Consider the following 18,795-nt stretch of genomic DNA (forward strand, 5'->3'; position numbering starts at 1 on the left):
GAACTTTTAAAAAATTTTGATTAATTATTATAGGATAAGTGCACAACTCAAAATTAGGTTTCGTTTGTGATCTTGATATATATGCGCTTTGGTTTTGTTTTGTTTTGTTAGATTTGTGATCATGATTTTATTTGGTTTGTAATTTAAAAAGAGACTTTTGAATCTGTGTATAGAAAGAATTTTTTTCTTTTGGTGTTTTGTGTGTAGACCATGTTACTTTTGATATTTCTTTATATGATTATGAGATTATTACATTTAAATTAAGAATTAATTATATTATATTTTAGGGATGATGGAAAAAAGTTCAAAAAGGGCTATTGTTATTACTAGTTCAACCACAAATAATATTGCTAATGTTGATGCTCATGCTATTAATTTGGGTATCGATCATGAAGAAACATCATATGCACACGATACCAATCGAGGCTTATCCATTACAGATAGCAAAGGTATAATCCCTTCTTCATTTTTCTAGTAAATGTTTTGTAGAATGAAAGGCTTAGCACTTTATGTAAGTTATTTATTATGTTTTGGTTTATTTTAATATTAAATTAAATGAAAATGGTTGATTATGTATGAATTATTTTTAGATTCTATCAATATTTTCTAGATATATACTTTCTATATTGTGTAATTTTTTATAATATATCCCCTAAAGTAGAGATTGGAGGATTAGCTATACCACAACTAAAATTAGGATTATTGTTATAGGTGGTAAAGGACTGATAATGTTCAATAATAGTAGAGGGTTGAAAAGATGGCTTAGGTAGGAGAGGAATAGTGATAACAATGGATTGAAGGGAGGTCCTGTGAAGGAATTCATAGGTAATGAGATAGCTATTAAGATCTGCTTACAAAAAAAGATTTTACCTTGTTCGCAAGGCTGGTTGCCAAGTTTTTGAACTCAACGTGAAAATCATACAACATATACAAATTGAAATCTTAAAGAGAAACTAGCTAGCCAGCAACAACTAATTCATCAATTAATGATTTGATCTTTTGCATATATATAATGATTGGAGTATCACCTTAATAAAGATCTTGAAAAGATCTATAAAGTTGTAGAATACGAGAATTAGAAAAGGAACTGAAGGTTTGGACAAGATTACACTAAACACAATGCAAGGTTTGACAATTAACAACAAAATGCAATAAATCCATGAAAAGAGAAGAAAGTAATGCACTCGGAATAAGTTGATCATGTTATTTCTAATTAAGAAAAGAAGGATTAGTTTATAGAGAAGAACTAGTAGAAGCAACTATATGAGAAGGAGAACATGACAAGGAGCCATCAATTAAGTGAAGAATACCGTAGCTAAGAAGATATGGTTTCATTTGCATTCATTAATAAAGATAATTGGTATTTATAAGATTTAAAAAAATCACTTACTAAGTATTAGACAAGGGAACAATTGTTGTAATTGAAGCCTCTGTATGGGTAAGATGCGTGGCAATAAGAGTGTAGAAAGGTATATTATTCAGGTCTGTAAGGGAAAAGGTCTGCAATAGTTAAAAAGCACAAACAGTCTGTGATAAAGGAGCTACATACTAGTTAGATGTGGGAAAAAATCAACAGTCAAGAAAAAGTGAATATCTGCAACGCTAGTCAGGTGTGAGGAAGAGTTGGCAACCAAGGTAGAGTTCATTAGAGAAAGTGAAAGAGAATTTTAATATGTTAAGGCTCTGAAACCAAGTTGAAGGGAAATAGGAGGCTTAAAATATTAGTTAGTGATTCTTCTTATATATATACATAGACACACACACAAAAAAAAAAAAAGTTAATGTAGAGATTACACCACAAAACTAAGCTTATCAATTTTTCTTATATGTAAATATCATATATTGTGTAATTTCCTATAATAAAGACTAAAAAAAAATTTAGATTGCTTAATAAGATTCTTAAGGAATCCTAATTTTTTAGAAATTATCATTTTTATGTGTTTATATGTATTGGACATTAATAACTCCTCAATTTAGTTATAAATTTCATCCTATCCATACCTAATAAAGGCCAAATCACGAAAAGAAAAATGTAAAGAAAAAGAAATAGATAGTTAACCAACTAGAGTATCATATTATGATCATATCCATGATCTAAGTCATAAATTTAACATTTAAGTGGATTGATCAAAAGTGATTTAAAATGTCATCGTTTTAATATTAAAAAAAAAATCATTTCAATTTTTTTTTACACTAACCCAATTCTTTATCAGTTATCTAGGTAATGTTTGCACCCATAAAATTGTTATGTCACATCTTGAAAACTTTTATATGTTTTAATTTGAAACTTATGCTAGATAAAAAAAATCAAGTTAGAAGGTTTTAACATTCATATATTGGTTCAAATTTAATAATATTGTTAAAGAGTTTTTCATATCATGCTATTTTGTTTACATTAAAAAATATCACTATATTTTTTTAAAAATTTTGCCCTCTTCATTTAATATAATCTTTAATTTTGTAATAACTCTTCTATTAAGTCTTGAATTTCATCTTACCCAAGCTCAAGCTCTCTTTTTTAAAATACTCTAATAATTTTTAATTTAATCTTAAATTTCATCTCATCCAAATCTAATAAAGGTAAACTAGAAAAAGTAAAGGAAAGAAACAGTCGATCAATGTGTTTACTGCAATGTGATCATATCTATGACCTAGATTGTGAATATAAATCACAGGTGAATTTATGAATATTGTGTCTTCTTGCACTTTGAATCCCTTTGCCTTGTATATCTGTATTTTCTCTTTACAGCATAGGCAGTGCCATTAGTGAAGACACTAACATTCAAAATTATGAGCTTACTGATATTTGGAATAGCGCAAAGTGATATACTCGGAGAGCTCTACCAACAACGGTGAAAGGTGTTCTTTCTGTACTGGTCAATGTCCCCTTCACATACTTCAATCATAGCCTTCAATCAAGAGAAAAAATCAGAACGATCATCTTATATCTTAAACATAAAAATATATTAAAAAATAATATAAATTATATCCTTAAATCTTATCTAAAACTTAAATTTTTAAAACATCAAATCACTTCCTTAGCGATCTCATCACAATCTTGCTTGAATTCCTAAATGAAGACAATTCTGTTGTATATCTGATGATGAAATTTTAGATAATGCTATATATCAATATAATGATAGCAGGACAAGACACAACTTCCATATTCAGTTTCTTGATCAAGCTTTTAGTCAACGATCCGTCTGTTTATAGCAGCATTGTTCAAGGTCAGTAGGAGGAGAACAAGAGGACATGAATTTGCACAAATACCAAACACTTCCATTGAAAATCTTTAGTCAATGTAAGGCGACTAAATTGGATTCCACAAAGACCAAACAATATTTTCCCAAATTCATGAAAATCTCTAAAATTTGACACTGCAGAACAAGAGGACATTGCCAAGAGTAAGGCGTCAAAGGACCTATTAGCATGGGGTGATCTCGCAAGAATGAAATACACATGAAGATCAGTGGCAATGGAGTCTGTAAGGATGACCGTTCCTGTGTTCTGTTCCTTCAGGAAGGTCCTAAAAGATTTTGAATATGAAGGATACCTAATTCCAGAACGATGATAGGTATGATTCAAGTTCCTGCATGTTCCCTTCTCGTTGTAACTTAATCACAAATACTACAAGATAACGAGTATATAAGTAGTCCGCTAAGTTCAACCTTTTGACTCGGATAATCTGGGCAGCCTGCATGGCAAACATGGATGAGTGCATCTTCCCAAATCCATCAGAGTATGATAAGAAATACTTCGAAAAACAGTCATCATTCCTGCCGTATAGTTTCATGGCATTTGGAGGAGGAGTTTGAATGTGTTCGGGATATGAATTTGCAAGACTTGAAGCTATGATCACAACAAATTACATGGTGAAACGTTTCACATGGAAGCTATGCCACCCAAACGTTTCTTTTCCAGTGGATCCGTTGCAAGTTTTCAAGGATGGATTTGAGATAGCAATTGAGCTAAAGCTCGCTACCGAAGTCAACTAAACGCGTACCCCTCCATGTATCGGCTCTGTTTCCGCCAAAGAAAGTTATATGATATCATTCAATTACAGTTAGAATGTTGGCATGAAGTCCTACTAGTTCTAATAGAATACGGCCTATGCTAATACATCTGTTTTTCATGTGCAAGCGCAGGGACGAAGGGGAAATTAGAAAGAAAGATAAAAATAAAATAAAGAAAGAACGAGAGGTTAGGGCTTCATTTAACGGATTATTATTATTATTATTATTATTTTGCGTACAATTGACTCCCAAATCATAATAGCTAAAAACCTAGCTCCAGGTTAATGGGTTTACCTCTCAAAGTCTTGACCAGTTTAACTTGCAATCTCCTTTATACTACTAATTAAAAAAAAAAAAAAGCCTCGCAACCTCCTAGGTTTTCAGGTTAAAATAGCCTGGTTATAACACTAGGAATAATTATTTACTTAACCAATAATTAAACGGTCAACATTTAAATTTTCAAATTCTTTAAAACTTGATCAATGACAGTTCTTATTTATTATGTATTTAATACTGTAGTAGTTATTGTGATACAGTTTAAAAAGATAAATTTAAAAAATTTATAAATTATAAGATATATTTTTTAATAGAATTTATAAAAAAAACTATGATATTTGTTGATTAATTAAATATTTTTTAATTTTAAAGTTATGGTTAAAATAGGAATTAAATTGTACCACATTGGATCACATAAATAAATAATGGAGCCTTGGATATCGATGAAAGATCTAAATGAAATTGCTTTCCTGCTAAAATTGGTGGACAGCATGAAGATTACATCATGGCAATGTCTCAACAAATATATGATAGCAAAGATCAAGTGCTTCCAACTTTTCCTAGTGTTTTCATTATCACAATTATTGCACCCGATAATATCTCTGGCTCCCTACATGTTTGCTTCCGAATATCACTCTCTCTTGTCTCTCCTTTTGTGACTGTAACCAAGCTTTGTCCTTGCACAGATTATCTACCATTTCTCTTTTAAATCTTCAAATCTCTGTGTGTGGTTAATTTGGTGGAGCTGGATATCATGGAGGTCCAAAACCAAGAGCACCAAAAACCCAACACAGACCAAGTGGTTCTTTCCGTGGATCAACCAGACTCCAAACTCAAACAGTCACCATCACCACAGCAACCAGACTCCAAAGGCCCCCTCTCTAAAACCCTGGCAAGAACAACAACCCTCCGCCGTCTCAACTTCTCCAAACCCAAATCTCGTTTCACTGAAACAAACTACCCTCCCCCTTCCAGGAGCATCCAAGAATCCGAAGAATATTACCAACTATTAAACCCCCCCGAAAGCGCTACCTCCACCGATGAAGAAGATGATGAAGAATGGTGTGACTATGAAGAAGAAGGAGGAGAAGAAGTTGATGATGGTGGAGAGACCATTAAACGTTCCAAGTACCGAAGGAGAAGGATAATAAAGATAAAAAAGAGAGCCTTGATTGAGTTCATATTGTTTCTCATAAGCATGACCTGCTTAATTCTTTCTCTAACCGTTGAATCCCTCAGAAACAAGGTCCTATGGGGTTTAGTTTTATGGAAATGGTGCCTTATGGTCCTGGTTCTCTTCTGTGGCCGCCTTGTGTCGGATTGGCTTGTAGGTTTTCTTGGTTTTCTCATAGAACGCAATTTCATGCTCAGAGAAAAGGTACTCTACTTTGTTTTTGGTTTGCGCAAGAGTTTTCAGCATTGTGCATGGCTAGGATTGGTTCTACTTGCATGGATGAGTATGTTCCATGATGCCCACAAACGCAGCAAGACCTTGAAGAGGACTTTCCGTGTTCTAATTGCTGTCTTTATTGGAGCTACCATATGGTTACTGAAGATTTTACTTGTGAAGGTTCTTGCTTCATCTTTCCATGTTGCTACTTTCTTTGACCGCATGAAAGAAAGCGTCTTCCACCACTACATTCTCGTTACACTCTCCGGGCCACCATTAGATGAGAATGAGAGGGAAACTCCTCGTCGGCTGACGCCGAGGCATTCGAGGACATTGCCTGCGAAACAGAGAGAGAGGGCCTCACAAGACATACCTATATCAAAATCCAAGAGGTACGAGTCGAGGAGAATCGATATGGAGAGGCTGAGGAAGTTAAGTATGATGACTAGGGCAACCGCTTGGAGTGTGAAGAGGTTGGGGAGTTACATTAAGTCATCGGGATTGTCGACGGTTTCGAGGACGGTTGATGATTTTAGTAATGCAGAATCGGAGATCAACAGTGAATGGGAGGCTAGATGCAGTGCTCAAAGGAGTTTCAAGAATGTCGCCAAACCTGGTGCCAAGTAAGTTCAATTTCTTCTGCTAACCCTTCTGGTTAATTATATGAACATTTGATATTATATATTTCCTTTATACAGTAGATATAATTAACCGATCTCAATTATGCTAACCTTGCTCGGTTTTTTTTTTTAAAAGGGTTAACATATCTCGAATCATATCATACGATGATTATTAGAAACTTGACAATGTTTCAATTACGTTGTCCAAAATTGAAATTGTGTTTCCTTATTTTCGTTAGTTGTCACTAGATTTCGTAACATAAATCCTGACATACCTAATTCTCTATTTATCAATCTTTAATAAAATGTGAGCAAGATGAAAGTTACACTAACAGAGCCGAAGTTTTGGACAATTTTCTATAAACTTATATTATATTTAGTATGATTTTTGTAAATTAATTTAAATTGTCTTTTAATTTAAATGAAAAACAAGTCACAGATATATTAGGAATAACTTTTGACTTGGATCAAAAGTTTATTATAAAATTGAGTCAAAATTCTGTTTTTTAATTAAAATTTGAAAATTCTGACTTATATCTTCCTTTAGAAAAATGATTTGAGTTATTTTTATAAATCATGTTTTAAAATGGTTATAACTTATTTTTTTTCATAAATTATTTATAAAAATAACTTTTAGATTATGATTTAAAGTTAAAAATTATGCCGAACAAATTCTAAATTATTAATTTCTGATGCATTCCTTGATAGTAGTTGTTAGTGTTTTTCTAAGATAAATAATTTTTTCTATCCAATTTTAAATATAAAGTAAGTCTTCGTATCTTATTAGTAAAACTTATGATCTGAAATTCAACGAATTCCTGTTTTTTTTGTCTTCTTGTGAAATAATTGAAATGAATGAACTTTTAACCATAAAGTGAAATTCAATGGATTTCTTGTTGTTTTTTCCTTTTTTTATATTCTTTTGAAATAATTGAAATGAATGAACTTCTTATCATAAAGGAAATTCAACGGATTCCTTGTTTTTTTCTTTTTTTATCTTCTTGTGAAATAATTGAAATGAATGAGCTTCTTATCATAAAGCAAAATTCAACGGATTCCTTGTTTGTTTTTTACTTTATCTTCTTCTAAAATAATTGAAATGAATGAACTTTTTATCATAAAGTGAAATTTAATAGGTTCCTTTTTTTTTTTAATCTTCTTGTGAAATAATTAAAATGAATAAACTTTTTACCATAAAATAAAATTCAACAGATTCCTGTTTTATTTTTTCTCTTCTTGTAAAATAATTGAAATAAATAAACTTTTTATCATAAAATGAAATCCCCCTCCTCTTTTTTTTTTCAACACAGCTTTATTAATAAATAATAAAAGATTAAATAAAAATATCAATTTATTTTAATTTGATATATGCAATAATCTTCAATTCATCAGGAATTTCTAATTTTATCAAAATTAATCAATCTAATTTTTTTATTTGGCTACAAATACATAAAGAATGGTATATTTTTTCTTTTACAAACTAAAATAAAAAAAGAAAAAGAAAAGAAAAGATTAATATCCATATCTAAAATTTTAAAATAAAAATTAGATTCAACCATTTCTAAATAAATTATACATGATTGAATTCCATGTTATGTGCCTTGCTAGCTTGCATTATTTCTAAACTGTAAGGGAGGCCTTTCCCTTTTACCTTTTGATTGTTGGGGTTTTGTTTTGTCTTTTTGGTAAAAGACTTGCTACTTTTTCGAGTCTATCGAGGCACATCAATCCTCGACGATTTCTTCGCAGTGGGTCATTTGATGGTGTGGGGTTAACGTCCATGGTTTTTCAAATGTCACACCTAGGAAACGTCTGCCTTCCTTTATTCCTTTCTGATTTTAGCTTTTGAAGGCCAATCATGATACACAAATCAACAAAAACAAGGAGTACGATCACGAAGGGTAGTCAGTCCGCATTATTAATGGATAAATCGGGTAATTAACATATAATATAAAATAAAAACTAATTAATATAGTACGGTCCTAGTTATAAATGGATAAAATAAAAAATAACTAATCAAGATGGTAGCAAAAAATGTGGTAAATCATCGATGGGTGGTTACGTGGTAAAGTGGGGGTGATGGTAAATAGGTATGATCTCTAGTTTAACTCTCTTTATTTATTGATTTTGATGGTCATGAATAGCAGAATCTTTAAAAGCTTTGCTCGAGTTATAGGAACTTTTTTTCGGTGTGTGCAAGCTAATTTGTGTGTCAACATATATATATATATATATATATGTTGATGAAATAAGACACGTGGTTTTAAACTGAAATATTTAATTAAATGTTATGTTTTCGAATCAAAATATTAATTAAATTTAGAATTAAGTGGTAAATTAAATCATAAAAAATGATAAAATTATTAAAACTCTGTAATTAAAGTAGCAATTTTATAGCTACTCAAAGAAAAATAGTATTTAAAAACTCCTTTAAAATTTTTACCAAACTCTTCAAAACTTTTAACTTATTATGCTATTTAAAAAAAAAATCTATTATATAACTATCTAGCAGCGATAATATTCTACTATCAGAATGTGAGTAAAAAACTAAAAAATTAATTAAAGTGAGAAAGTAGAAAAATTATAATAAAAAAATCAAATCACAAAAAAAAATAATTAAACCATTTAAAAAAAACTCAATTTTGTTTAGTTTAAAAAATCTAAAACTTAATAAATCAAACCAAAACAACTAATTTAAATGAAACTAAATAAAGTTCAAAAAGCAGGCCAGGAGTATAAATATGAAAGTCTCCTTTCTTCTCACCTCTGTACGTCAATCTCTACGCCTTGAAATCTTGTACTTTAGTTTTTAATAATATCAACTGAATTTAAATTAAAATTAATTAGTTTGAACCGAATTTAATTGAATTTTAATTTGAATTTTAAAGAATAAATAAATTTAATTTTTTTAAATTTAAAACTAAACCAAATAAAAAATAATCTCATCTATCTATCCAGTAATACGGGAAGGGTTACAGACATTGCAATAGAAGTTGCGGTGGATTGTTTTCTTTCAATATGATTTAAAGCAATTATATTAGGTGTATTCTTTCTTTTTTTCCTCAAATAAACATCAGATTTATCATTAAAATTATTTATTAATCTATTTTTGCATTAAGAGAAGAGAATATAGCTGCAGCTCCCGATGTCCTATTTAAAGTAATGGTGATTTTGGCATTTGCTGCTTAAAAGTTCAATCTATATCACTCATTATCAGTCTCAGCCTCGAGTTGTATTTTTAGAATATATTTGAAATTATAGTTATAATTATATTTTAAAACATTTTTTATTTAAAAATATATTAAATGTAATTAGTTACTTTTAAAAATATTTTTCATTCATAAATATATGACAATATTTTTTTATTTTTTAAAAATTATTTTTAATAGCAACATATTAAAATAATCTAAAAATATCAAAAAACATCTTTTCATTTAAAGAATATATCAAAATAATATTTTTTATTTTTTAAAAAAATTATTTTTGATATTAATGTATTAAAATGATCTAAAAATAACAAAAAAAATTAAATTTTATCAAAAATACTTTTTTTAAAAAAATAAACAGTGCCTTAGATTTGGAATCTCTCTGGCTGATTGCATAGTTACATTTTGAGCCCCAGTGTAACTTTGCTGAGTTGTCTGACAAAATTCCAATAATCTGATCTGTTTCCATTTTGGATCATCATTTCCGGATTGATTTTTATTCTCTAACTTTTGGGTTTCACACGGTAACAAAAGATAATAAAATAAAATAAATAAATAAATAAGCACACGAGCCATGTGAATTTAGTGGTTAATTAGCTAATTGTGTGCCTGTACTAAATAAATAAGCACGCGAGCCATGTAAATTTAGTGGTTAGTGACCTAATTGTGTGCCTGTACTGCAACTAAGCAAAATTAACATCAAAGCTTTTTTGTGTTAAAAGAAATGTGCAGGTAGTGAAAATACATTAAAAAAAATTACATCTCAAGTCATAAATCTAATTAAATTAAATAAATTAGTTTTTATCGTTTTACAACGTTCAAAAAGTAAAAATACATTAAAAAAAATTTACAACTCAAATTATATATTTGACTAGCTTAAATAAATTGATTTTTATCAATAATTGATCTAGAAAATTTATTTCATGCTATTTTTAGCTTCTTATTGCTTCAAAAGATAGATAAAGGTTGGGAAAGGGCTTTTTTTGCTTGATTTTGCATTTTTAAAATCAATTTAAAGATGTTTGGGTTATGGAATTAGTTTCTTAAGGTTGTAAAAGCATGTTTTCAAATGTTTTTAGATAAAAATAAATTAAAAATTAAGTCTTGGAAGTTAAAAATTACACATCTTGACTTTCAAGTCAAGCCACCTTTATTGTTGTTAGATTCTGGATAGCAATTAATGTGTCATTTGCTTTATTTTTTATTTTTATATAGAAGGCTTAGGTGCTAAGGTCTGCATCTAGTCTTTTTAAAAAAAAAAATTTAAAGAATTAAATAATTTTAAATATATATACACACACTTTCTTTTAAATTTTTTAATTAATTGCTAATATTTTTTAGATATTATTTTATTCACTCCCATTTAATTTTTACTTTGTTCTTGAACAATAATAGTTCTTTTTTTTTGTAATTCATTATAATTTGTTTTTGTTTGGTTACTTTACTATGGATGCTAGTTTTTGCTATTATATAATTAATAAAAAATAATTTTTAAAAAATAAATTTATTAAATGTAATTGAGTTCATAACTTGAGTTATAGGTTTAGTGAGTTGATCTAAATTGAATTAATATATTGCCACCTCAGTATTATTAAAAAGGATCCACTTGAATTTATTTTTTTTAAGTAAAATCATGTTTTTACCTCATTTATGGGTTACTTTTAAGCTTATAAAGTTTGCTAGATCACGTCATAACAATCCTCATATTATTTAATTTAAAATCTCAACTAGAAAAAAATTTAATACTAAAAAGATTTCAAGGATGACTAAATCAAGTTTAATAAAAATTCTAAAGATTTTCTCACAACACAAGCATTATATAATTTTTTTAATATATATACAATGCTTTAAGCAATTTAAAGGTGTTATTTTACTATAATTGAAACTTGTTTTTGGAATGGTGAGAGATTTTATTTAAGGAACTATTCTTATAAAAAAACAAAAATAAAAAAGGATATTAATGAGATAAAAGGATTGAGTTTGAGATAAAAAAATTTATCATTATTTTAAATTATATTATTTTTTTGGGTATGTCTTGATTTTTATTTTTATTATTAAAAGACATGGAAAAAGTTGATATATTTCCTTAAATTAAAGATATTAATAAGAAAAAGTAGATTTATACTAGCAAATTATTTTATTTCAATCAAATTTAAATTATTAATCTTCTTGTAAAAAAATATTAGTGTCATATAATGAAGAAAACAAAATTAAAGGGTTTTTGTAGCTTATGATGAGATATTTTAGTTTATATCTATTTTTTAATTTTATGACTTAGATTTTTAGTTAATGTTCAGATATTTTTCTAATATTTATTTTTCTAATATTTATTGACTCATATAATTTTTATTCTATTTTGTTAAATGTATGCATCGGATTTTGTGTTAATGAGATAAATATTTAAAAAAATTATTTTGATTATCCTATAATTTAATTATTTTTTACTTTTCTTTAATTTTTTTTTAAATTACAGTTTATATCATCAACTTTATAAATTCATAACATTTTACATTATGTCTAAAAAAATCAATAAAAAAAGTCTAATTATTTATAAGATTTTCATTATATTCTAATTAATAACTAAGAAGACATTCTATCGTTAAAATTAATAAAATTATCATTAAAAAAATAAAAAACTTCCCATAATTTGGCAACCCACTCCCTCTCAGAGTAACTTTAACGATAAATAAGACCTTACAAGAACTAAATGGGATAAAATTCTACTTGGTTGAGCAGCACCTCAAAGTTTTGTTCTCTGAAACCACTGCCCATCATCCTGGCTTAGATTTCTCTTCTAATAGGTAGTTTAAGCAACACCAAATATAAAAAATGACCTGTTGCTGTATAAATTTGGTAGCTTGAAATGCAACATGCTGTTCTCGCTTGGAAAATATTAAAAAGTATAAAACTATTCTTAAAATATTATTTAATAATTTAAATTTTAAGTTTAAAATGATTTTTTAATATACTATTACAGCCGTGACTAAATACTTATTAAATTAAATTTTATCATTTTTATTTTAATATATATATATATATATATATATATATATGAAAGTTTCAAATTTAAAAGCTTTTACTTAAATGTGTATATTAAAGATCAATAAAAAATTATTATTAAAATTTTATCTAATAATTTAAATTTTTTTTATTAAAATTTTTTTTTGAAAAAAACATCAACATAGATCATAGTGATGACTAAACCTCAAAGACGGGATAAAAAATAAATATATGATGTATATAATCTCAAATCCAGTACTCGGGGAAGGTGAATATTGATATATAATTGGAAAAAATATACAAAATGAGGTTGGATTTTCAATGTTTTCTCCAACAACAAAAAATAAAAAGTCCATCTAAGACAAATTTCAATGGCAATGATTTCCATCAATCCCCATGTTTGGTAAGTCAAGCCTCCATCGGAAGACGGATTGTTGAGCTAAGGAATTAGGAGGGCAGGGAAAGAAAAGAGGCAACAACACCCACCTAGGCCGGCGGGGACTGTTGATTGAAGGCCACTTTCAGCCAAGTAATCTCAGTAGGTGGGGTCCCCTTGTTGTATTTCTAGGTCGATTGAATCCTCGTATTCCTCGGCTGTAGCTGGGCATAAGTAGTAGGATGGCTGTAATGGCTGTTAAGGGGTTGGCGTAGCCGCGGGGGCTTTCACCGAGAAGTCCGAGGTTCCTACTGTGGTTGGTGGAGGTAGATCATGCAGTAGCCCAGAGAAAATTTGGAAATTTAGTGCGAGGGTTAAGATTTACAAATGAGGGAGGAGAGTTTGTGAGTGTTTATGTCATATTATATATTAGAGGACATTTTTTTTTATTTAAATTTAAAATTTATATTAACTGGGAATTAAATTGTAATTTCTAAAAGAATAAAGATAAAAAAATTGTAATTTATTTACTTTTATAAAATTAGTATCATCTACAATATAACACAACATATACTTATTTAGTGATCTCTAAGTGTGTATTTTTATTGACATATTTTTCTTTTTTTTAATGTTTCAAGGTATATTGAAGCAGAAGATCTACTAAGGTTCTTAAAGACTGTAGAGGTTCATTCCATATTTCCTCTCTTTGAAGGAGCTGTTGGGACTGGAAAAATCACAAAATCTTCTTTCAGAAATTGGGTGGTAAGCAACCAAAAAAAAATTTAAAAAATAATAATAATAATAATTGATTTTAAAGCCGTCACCTTACATGTTTACACACAATAAAAAATTCAAAAAAATAATTTATTAATTTATTTTTGGTGATTAATTAAAGAATGCTTGCTTTCAAATCAAGAATAATTTATTGTGTGTTGTGTGGTTGACATTGAGATCCGATGATTAATTAATTATCATGTATGTCATTATTAACACATCAAACTCATATAGTGTGGATTCGATTCCTGAATTCCATACACAGTACCATTTTCCCTTCTTTAACCCCTCTAACCAAGGACTAAAATAGGATTAACTTTTGTATGTATATAAAGGAAACTACATCAACAATTTATTCAAAGACGCATGATTTCCTTTGCTATGTTTATGTTCTCAATTGCTAGGTACATGCCTATGTTGAGAGGAAAGCATTGGCACATTCCTTGAATGATACAAAGACTGCTATCCAGCAACTTCACAGGCTAGCAAGTGCAATAATGACTCTAATTATAATTGTGATCTCCCTTTTGGTGACGGGATTGGCGACGACCAAGGTTTTATTTGTTTTCACATCTCAATTGCTACTTGTGGGGTTCATGTTCCAAAACACTTGTAAAAGTATCTTTGAGTCCATCATCTTCGTCTTTGTCATGCATCCTTTTGATGTTGGTGATCGTTGTGTTGTCGATGGCGTCCAGGTAAAAAAATATATATTAATTCTTAAAGATGGTTGAGTGAGAAGATTTTATATAATTTTTTTTCTAATATTATTGCAGATGGTTGTGGAAGAGATGAACATTTTGACAACTGTGTTCTTACGGTATGATTCGGAGAAGATATATTATCCCAATTCTGTTCTTCTTACAAAGCCTATCAGTAATTTCAGAAGAAGTCCAGACATGGGGGATGGTATTGACATCACCATTGATGTCTCCACTTCTGTTGATGACTTCAATGCTCTTAAGAAAGCTATACAAATGTAAGTTATTAATCTCATTTGCATTTAAAATATTTCTAGTGTTAGACCAAATTAATTCTTAAAGTACTTAGCTTGCCTAAACCACACTTATTTTGCTAATGAAAATCATTTTCTAGATATTAATTAATTATTACCGATTTTTCTCTATATATTTAGCATATTATGTAACACATACATTAAAAATTTCTTGATGTGCAATGATGAATTTATTAGCCTGAGAAAACTACAAATATGGAATACTGCAGATACATTGAAAGCAAACCAAAGCACTGGAACCCAAAGCACACATTGATGGTGTGTGAGATAGAGAATGGGAAAGATTTGAAGCTTACTCTATGTGTTCAACACACCATGAACCATCAAAACTACGGGGAAAAGAGCAATCGAAGATCGGATCTTGTTTTTGAACTAAAGAAGATTTTTGACAAGCTTGGCATTAAGTACCATCTCCTTCCACAACAAGTACATCTTACGCATGTAAACACAATCAACAATGGGGGAATGCCAATGCAATCTTGATGTCAATGCATGTATTAAGAGTGCAAAAAGAAAATTATCATCATGTATCCCCACACCTGAAGAATCTTTAATTCAATATGGCCATATCGGTTATTCTCTTGCATGTGTTTTCTTTTCCTTTTGTAACTTCTTTTTAGCTTAAATTACAGCCAGAACTAATGATGGACTATAATTTTAAACTCATATATTTTTGTATTATTAGTATTTATTTATTATAATAAAGTTGGTTATCTACATCCCAATATATACACACACACACATTAAGAATAACACATAGTAACTTTCAATGATTCATTAACCATGACAATCTCTTCTTCTTCTCAAACTTATTTTCTATGTTATTCTATTATGTTATTAGATCTTATTGCATAATACGTATATGGTTACTCTAAAAAATATATCCCCTTCATATCCCTCCTCTACATCATAACCATAACCCATAATAAACCCTACTTTAGTCTTGTCATTTTCACCCAACCCTTGTGGTGTCGGCTCCACACCAAATACTTATAATAATTTTAACCTTCATCATGCGCACCTTCTCTCCAGAACTTACAAATAATAATAATTGTATTTTAAAAAAGCACATGTTCAGTCCATTTTAATAGGTTAGGGCTTATATATATCCATATATGCTAGTCACTCATATCCTCTCGAAACTATAATATTAGTAACACTATAGAAGTCAATCCAGTCTATACTATATAAGTGAGATAAGACCAACTACTAAAGAGCACTATGATTGCATTCCTTTCAACTGAGGTATTGTCTTGGATTGTTGGTTATACTTGTCGTATATATGCGGCATCGCGGTGATCATCCAACCTTTAAAAATTAGTAGTAGATAGATGTATAGTCTATTAGAAAAAATATAGGGAGACAAGAAATGCTTGTTTCATATTAGTAAAATATGGACTAGGAGTCGTCACCTAGTATTCTGGTTACTAAAAACCCTAACTGGTCTCAGAGATAGGGTACGAAGACTGGTTGCATAAAGAAAAGGTATTAGCACCCCAAATATGTCTTACCTCAGGTAGGCTGTATTGTTTTAATGTTTGATAAAATCTAAGGTTTTGGTTGTATTTTCTAGTTGTTGGTTTGTCTAAAGAGTCAAAAAAATTTCAATATCTAAAATACGTATTATATGTAATGTTGTATCTCGAATACTAAAAAACAAACAAAATAAATTTTTTGTTGTTTCTGAAATTTTAGACAAAGTTCTTATGACTTTAATAAACTAGTTATTAAAGCCAAAATGCATGCTAAAATATATTTTTGGTGCATAAAAAACATAATATAATTTTTTAGCTTTGAGATATTTGATCATATGCACAAACACATTGTTTTTTTTTAAAAAAAAATGTATATTTTTTAAATAAAAAATTGATGAAAACCTGATATTTTAATACTAGATTTATATTTTTAAGGTATAAAAATATAAATCGATATTAACCAAAATAGATAAAAAAAACATAAGAAAATCACTAATGTGTTTTAAATTATTTTTTTGGAATGGTTAGCACCAACCCAAAATAAAAATAGGCCAGCGTCGGCCTAAAATAAAGAAAATGGGCCAACACCGGCCCAACATAAAGAAAATGGCCGAGCACTAGCGTAAAAAACCTATACTTGGTTGATTATTGTGCACAACACAGTAACCAGCTAATTATTTTCATTTGTTGCAGAACATGTTCACATTTTGCATACAAACGAAAACAAATGGATTGGAGCAAAAAAAGAGAAGAAGAAAAAAGAGAGAGGCGAGGAACTGACCTATGGTGGCTGCTATGGAGGCTCACGGTGGTGCTCGCTGGTGGCGGTGATGCTGGCGGTGAAATGATGATGGCTCCTAGTGGTGGTCCTTCTCTCTTCTCCCCTTTGTTTTCCTTTTCTTCTTTTTTTTTTTGTTTTCCTTCTCTCTTCCTTTCTCTGTTTTTTTTTCTATTCTTTCTCTTTTTGTTTTTTTTTGTTCACTCCTCCCCCTTATGCCTCTTCTTTACTTATGTATTTATACGTAAAGAAGTGCAGTGAAAATGCCCTGCCTCTATCTGGTCAGGGGACAGGGCAAGGTGGACGGGATGCCAGCTAGGGCTTATCCCCTTTGTTTTTTTCATCTGTGGTAGGCCACTAGTCAGAGCTTAGGCAAGTGGGGGCTTTGGGTCGACATCTTTTCGAGTTTTAGAGGAATGGAAGTCGGTGAAAATAAAGGAAGAAACAAAATCTTCTTTTTCCCCTATTTCACGCATCTAGAGGAAGAAGAAGACCCACATCACCGTTCAAAATGGCACCCTTTTGAGTTTCTTTTTTATGTGAATAGTGCATGAAACAATGTCGTTCTGGACAAAATACACCGTTTTATTTAAAAAAAAAAGTGGCAAAAAAATATGTCAGAGTTCACATTGGTCTTTAATTTGTAATTTATTCAATCAAGTTCTAAATTGCAATTTTGATTTAAAAATCAATGCAATTGCATCTCTGCCAAAAATCAATCGCTGGCCTCGAAGTTGACTGCCTTTTTCAAAATGGTCCTTGGTCTCGAATTAGTGCAATTTCATCCTTAATTTATCACTAAACTTTTAATTTCTTCAATTTGGCCACTGATTTGGTTTAATTACTACCCTTTTATTTACCTGCATTTTTCATTTTGATCTTTGGTTTTAGATTTCTTCCATTAAGTCCCTAATTGACCATTAAACTTCAATATTTATGCAATTAAACCCGTAATTTGACCAAATTAACTCTCAAAAATTATATTTTAACCCTACAACTTTAATTTCTTCCAATTAAAACCCAAATTGACTTCAAAAATCAATTTGTTTGCAATCAAACCCTCCATAAATTCAATTAAACCTTCAATAAAATTTAATTGAGTCCATAAACATCTCATTTTATACTTTTCTTCCTTAAATTGAATTTTCTTTGTCAATAGGGCTCCCATCAGTCAACAAAATACTGTCAAATTTTAATCTTTGTAATTTTGAACCTCCTCAACCAATTTTTAACCATTTTCTGAGCATTCTAACATCCTTTTTTTCACTGTTATATTTTTTATAATATTATTTTTTTATTTGTTTATTTGTTTTCAATTTCTTTTCTTTTTGCACGGAGACCTAAAAATGGGTTATGACAGTTGCCCTTTCTTTGCAATGCTTACGACTAAAATCTCATAAGAGGTTTTTAGAGAGAAAGCTTTGTAAGGAAGAAAAAGGAAACGATCACATTATCTTTGGCAACTTGCTCCTTTTGACAAAAATTAGTCTGTTTTCATAGGCGACCTGCCCATATATACTCAAAGTAGTCTATTTTCAGAGGTGACCAACTCACACACTTACACTTACCTTAGTCTATTTTTATGAGTGACTTTTCCAGGTAGAAAAAAAAAGAGGAAGAGTGGTCTCATTGTAACGGGTAACCTCCCAGGTGAAATAATGGTCTCATTGTAATGGGTGATCTTCTCAAATAAAAACATAGAGAATTGGTTGAATTGTAATAGGTGACCTGCTGATTAGTACTTAAAAGTGTATTTTTATCATGGTTTTATATCATCATTTTGCACTTGAAGTTTCAATAACTCCTTAACCAAAGCATGTTTTATAATAATATATCTAATAATATAAGATACCTTTAATTTATCGTAAATGT

At 29.5% G+C, this 18,795-nt stretch overlaps 1 protein-coding gene across 1 annotated transcript; it reads left to right on the forward strand.

The window, feature by feature from the left end:
• The first annotated feature begins 4,801 nt into the window (after positions 1 to 4,801).
• On the forward strand, positions 4,802 to 15,256 carry LOC105116611 (mechanosensitive ion channel protein 10-like). Its single transcript, XM_011014041.1, has 5 exons — positions 4,802 to 6,302; positions 13,520 to 13,643; positions 14,060 to 14,353; positions 14,432 to 14,634; positions 14,880 to 15,256. The coding sequence occupies exons 1-5, from the start codon at positions 5,044 to 5,046 to the stop codon at positions 15,151 to 15,153; spliced, it is 2,154 nt and encodes a 717-aa protein (XP_011012343.1). The 5' UTR covers positions 4,802 to 5,043; the 3' UTR covers positions 15,154 to 15,256.
• Positions 15,257 to 18,795: the final 3,539 nt, after the last annotated feature.

The sequence above is a fragment of the Populus euphratica genome, unplaced genomic scaffold (assembly GCF_000495115.2).
Source record: "Populus euphratica unplaced genomic scaffold, PopEup_1.0 scaffold995.1, whole genome shotgun sequence".
NCBI classification, from domain to species: domain Eukaryota; kingdom Viridiplantae; phylum Streptophyta; class Magnoliopsida; order Malpighiales; family Salicaceae; genus Populus; species Populus euphratica.

Excerpts from the sequence above, each read along its gene's own strand:
- LOC105116611 (XM_011014041.1), top strand. The coding sequence starts at position 5,044 with ATGGAGGTCCAAAACCAAGAGCACCAAAAACCCAACACAGACCAAGTG. Across the intron at positions 6,303-13,519 it reads GTCGCCAAACCTGGTGCCAA|GTATATTGAAGCAGAAGATC; the intron begins GTAAGTTCAATT and ends TAATGTTTCAAG. Across the intron at positions 14,635-14,879 it reads CTTAAGAAAGCTATACAAAT|ATACATTGAAAGCAAACCAA; the intron begins GTAAGTTATTAA and ends GGAATACTGCAG.